This window comes from Eimeria acervulina, genomic scaffold (assembly GCF_000499425.1).
Source record: "Eimeria acervulina Houghton genomic scaffold, Eah_scaff1505, whole genome shotgun sequence".
Classification (NCBI taxonomy): domain Eukaryota; phylum Apicomplexa; class Conoidasida; order Eucoccidiorida; family Eimeriidae; genus Eimeria; species Eimeria acervulina.
In genome coordinates, this window is record NW_013549144.1 from 2,501 (window position 1) to 6,529 (window position 4,029).

At 40.6% G+C, this 4,029-nt stretch overlaps 2 protein-coding genes across 2 annotated transcripts in view; both read left to right on the plus strand.

Moving 5' to 3' along the window:
• EAH_00060470 (hypothetical protein) overlaps positions 1–363 on the plus strand; it is a gene marked incomplete at both ends in the record, with an annotated part of 2,229 nt that extends 1,866 nt beyond the window's left edge. Inside the window, one exon of the mRNA XM_013393449.1 lies at positions 122–363. Within this exon, the coding sequence (XP_013248903.1) occupies positions 122–363 (242 nt within the window). The remainder of the gene's footprint in view (positions 1–121) is intronic.
• A 1,333-nt stretch (positions 364–1,696) lies between these two features.
• EAH_00060480 (hypothetical protein, conserved) lies at positions 1,697–3,662 on the plus strand (the record flags this gene model as incomplete). The annotated part of the gene is made up of 6 exons (XM_013393450.1): positions 1,697–1,783; positions 1,978–2,010; positions 2,133–2,275; positions 2,604–2,623; positions 2,874–3,000; positions 3,506–3,662. 6 exons carry the CDS (start codon positions 1,697–1,699, stop codon positions 3,660–3,662), a joined length of 567 nt encoding a protein of 188 aa, XP_013248904.1.
• Between the last annotated feature and the right edge of the window lie 367 nt (positions 3,663–4,029).

Here is a 4,029-nt window from a genome sequence, read left to right on the forward strand (position 1 = left end):
TCAATTAGCAGAATATAATATAAATATAAATAAATAAATAAATATATGTATATATATTAATATATATATGTATATATTATATGTAGATTTAGAGGCGTCTGCACTCGCAACTGGAAATCAGGCCGCGCAATAGTTGAGCAGGGCTGCAGCAGCAGCGCTGCAGTAGAAGCAGCGCAGCAGCAGCAGCAGCAGCAGCAGCAGCACCAGCGGCGGCGGCACTGGATCAGCAGCAGCAATGCAGCAGCAGGAGCAGCACTGCAACAGCAGGAGCAGCACTGCAACAGCAGAAACAGCACTGGAACAGCAGGAACAGCACTGCAACAGCAGCAGCAGCAGCACTGCAGCAGCTGTAAGAGCACCTAAAACTTTTCTGCTGCAGGGAGGTTTGCTGTTAAGTCAACAGTTAGCCCAGCAGCAGCAACAACAGAAGAAACAAGGGTGATAGTAGTAGCAGCAGCAGTAGCAGCAGCACTGCAGCAGCAGTATCAGCAGCACAGCAGCAGCAGTAGCAGCAGCAGTAGCAGCAGCAGTAGCAGCAGCAGCAGCTGTCAAGGAGTAAGTGGTGAAAAGGAGGTTCTTTTTAATTTGAAGGTGTTTCTTTAGTTTAAAATAATAAATATACATGGATATAACAGCCGCAGCCAGCGAAGCCCTTGCTGCGTTTTACAGTCAGCTTTTTCTCTGAGCTCGCGAGGCTAACATATATATATATATATACCTGTCTTTGTTTCTTATTTGTAAAACATCTGTTGTTTAAATTTGTTGCTGCAGATGCAGATGTCTTTACGTGGCTTTTATGTGGTTCGTCCTGCACAACATTTTAACTTCAAGCATATTAATATGCCTTTTATACTGTTCTCATCTCTAATTCAATATATATATATAATATACATATATATATATCTATATATAAAGCAAGAGAAAGTTCAGGAAAAGACAGTTGTTAGAATGCAGAAAACAAATAAAAATGAATTTGAATTTGATATTAAAAATTAATTATTTACCGAAAGATAAACATCTCTAGACGTACAGATGCAGCTGTTTAGGGTTTAAATAGAAAACAGAGGTTCTGGGGTGTCTAAATGAATAAAAAAGAACAAAAGAATTATATTTATTAATATTTAAAAATAAAAATAAAATGAATAAATAAACTTTTCGTGAAAAAAACAAAGAGGCTTCTAAGGGCAGGGGCGTCTAACTACCCGCTACTGCATGCATAGCATAGGATAGTAAATAAGGAAGAAGTCCGCTTGTTTTTCATCGTTTAAAAAATATTTTTAGAAAATATAGAGAAAACTAATTAAATTAAATGATAAGTAATTAAAATTAAACGAAAAAAACTCGAGATTTAGTGTATAAACACTCAGCTTTCTTATGCGTCGCCGTTTGCTTCTTCCTCAGCCCTGCGGCGTGCATGCAGAATAAGTAGAAATCCGTCTAAAATAGAAAACATTTTGAATAAATTAATTAAATTAATTTATTAATTTATTAATTAATTTATTATTTTCTTTCTTTCGAATCTTTTTCATCGCTGCAACACCTCATTTTCTTCTGCTTTCTACGAGCTGCTGCATACAGGTTTATTCTTTTTCTTTTCTTTTTCTCTCCTTTTCTCCTTTCTTTATCTTATATTTTATTTATTTATCTTTATTTATTTTCATTTATTTATTCATTTATTGATTTACTTCTCCCCACAATGACGACCGCTCATAGACCCACGTGGTATACAGCTCTGGGCGGAGAACATCAGGGCGGCAACCGCCTTGCACAAGCCACCACCAAGGTATTAAAAGGGTTTAGGGTTTAGGGTTTAGGGTTTAGGGTTTAGGGTTGGAGTTTCGGGTTTAGGGTCTAGGGCATAGGGGTCTAAGGGTTTATGAGTTTGGGTTTAAGGTTTTCGGTTTTTGGTCTAGGTTTTAGGGTTTAGGGTTTAGAATTTAGGGATTAGGGTTTAGGGTTTAGGGTTTAGGGTTTAAGGCTAATAATACCTTAGATCATCCCATCGGGGTGGTGGGGGTTTCATAATATCATCGGTCCTTTCCTCTCGACTGCCTTTCCTCCATCAGGGAGCATAGGGTTTAGGGTTTAGGGTTTAGGGTTTAGGGTTTAGGGTTTAGGGTTTGTGGTTTCAGCGGTCAGCACGGGATCAGCCTGGGGAGTTGCGGCTGAAGGTGAGGACTGGCGATCAGTTGGCGAAGACGAAAGACAGAAAGCAGTTAGCAGCAGAAATTCAGAAGAAGGAAGCAGCACAAAAAAATAAAAAGAAGTCTCTCGCGTAAGGCTGCTGCTGCTGTTGTTGTTGCTCCTGCTGCTGCTGGTGTTGCTGCTCTCGCTGCTGCTGTTGCCGCTTCTGCTGCTGTTCGTGCTGCTGTTGTTATTGTTGCTCTCGCTGCTGCTGTTGCTGCTTCCGCTGCTCTTGCTGCTGCGCGCTGCTGGTGTTGCTCGTGGTGCTGGTGTTGCTCGTGGTGCTGCTGCTGCTCTTTCTGATGCAGCTACTGCTGCTACGCACGTTGCTGTTGCTGCCGCTGCTGCTGTCTGCTAGCTGCACGTTGCTGCTTTTAAATAAACAGAAAAACAAATGTTGTGCTGCGGTGTATGTACAGAACTCTCGCTGCGTTGCCGGGTTAGCATCTCCTCTTCCTTGTTGCTGCTGCTGCTAGTGCTGCTGTTGCTGTTGTTGTTGCTGCTGCTGCTGTATTTCCTGCTGCTGGTGCTGCTCCTCTGGACACAGCAGGCGGGCAGCGTTGTCTTTAAGTTTGCTTCTGCTGGTTTGCTGCATTTTCTTCCGTCGCTGCTGCTGCTGCTGCTGTTGCTGCTGTTGCTGCTGTTGCTGCTGCTGATGCTGCTGCTGCTGCTGCCGCTGCTGTGTGCAGAGGTAGAGAACCCATTTCCCGAGGACGCAGACGACGTAGACGCTCCAGCAGCAGCAGCAAATGTGCAGCAAGAAGGAGTCAGCGATTCGGACAGCAGTGATGATGAAGAAGCAGAGCTGCTGAGAGAGTTAGAAAAAATAAAAAAAGAAAGAGCAGAGAAAGAAGAAGCTGCTGTATGTACACACGCTATAGCTTGCTGCTGATGCTCATGCTGCTGTTGTTGATGCTGCTTCTGCTGCTGCTGCTGCTGCTGCATCTGCTGTCGTTGCTGCTGCTTCTGCTGCACATGCTGCTTGTGCTGCTGCCGGTGGTGGGTGAATACTGCTGCTTTCGTTGCTGCTGCTGTTTCTGCTGCTGCTGTCGTTGCTGCTGCTGCTTCTGCTGCTGGTTCTGCTGCTGCTGCTGTTGCTGCTGCTGCTGCTGCTGCTGCTGTTTGTGTTTCTTGCGTACGTTTATTGAACAATTCTTTTCTTTGTTTTTTCTTCGAGTGCCAGTGCTGCTGCTGCATATTATTATTATTGTTTGTTTTAATTACTATTATCATTAACATTACTATAATTATTATTTTAATTAATAATATTAACACATTTGTTATTATTTTAATTATTATTATATTATTATTATTACTTCAGGCTCGTGAACAAGAGCGAAAAAGAAGAGAAGAGCAGCAAGAGAAGATGCTGCGGGCGAACCCGTTGCTGCTTGACGGTGGAGGAGACAGCAGCAAACCAGCAGCAGCAGCAGCAGCAGCAGCAGCAGCAGAAGGTGCAGGCGGTGTTGCTCCTTTGAAAAGGCGGTGGGATGACGAAGTTGTTTTCAAAAATCAAACAAAAAATCAACCAACTCTCAAAAAACAGTCAGACAAACAAAACTCAAAAATATAATAATATATATACTTATATATATATATATATATTTATTTATTTATATTTATATTTATTAAGTTTTTACTTTATTTTGTTGTATTTATTTTTCTTATCGGTGTTGTAATAACGAATTTCATATATTTTGTAGGGGTGCTGTTATGTATAAATATATATATATATATGTGTGTGCATATATATATATATATATATATAATAATAAATATAATAATGTTAATAGTAAATATTATTATTATTATTATTATTATTATTATTATTATTATTATTATTAT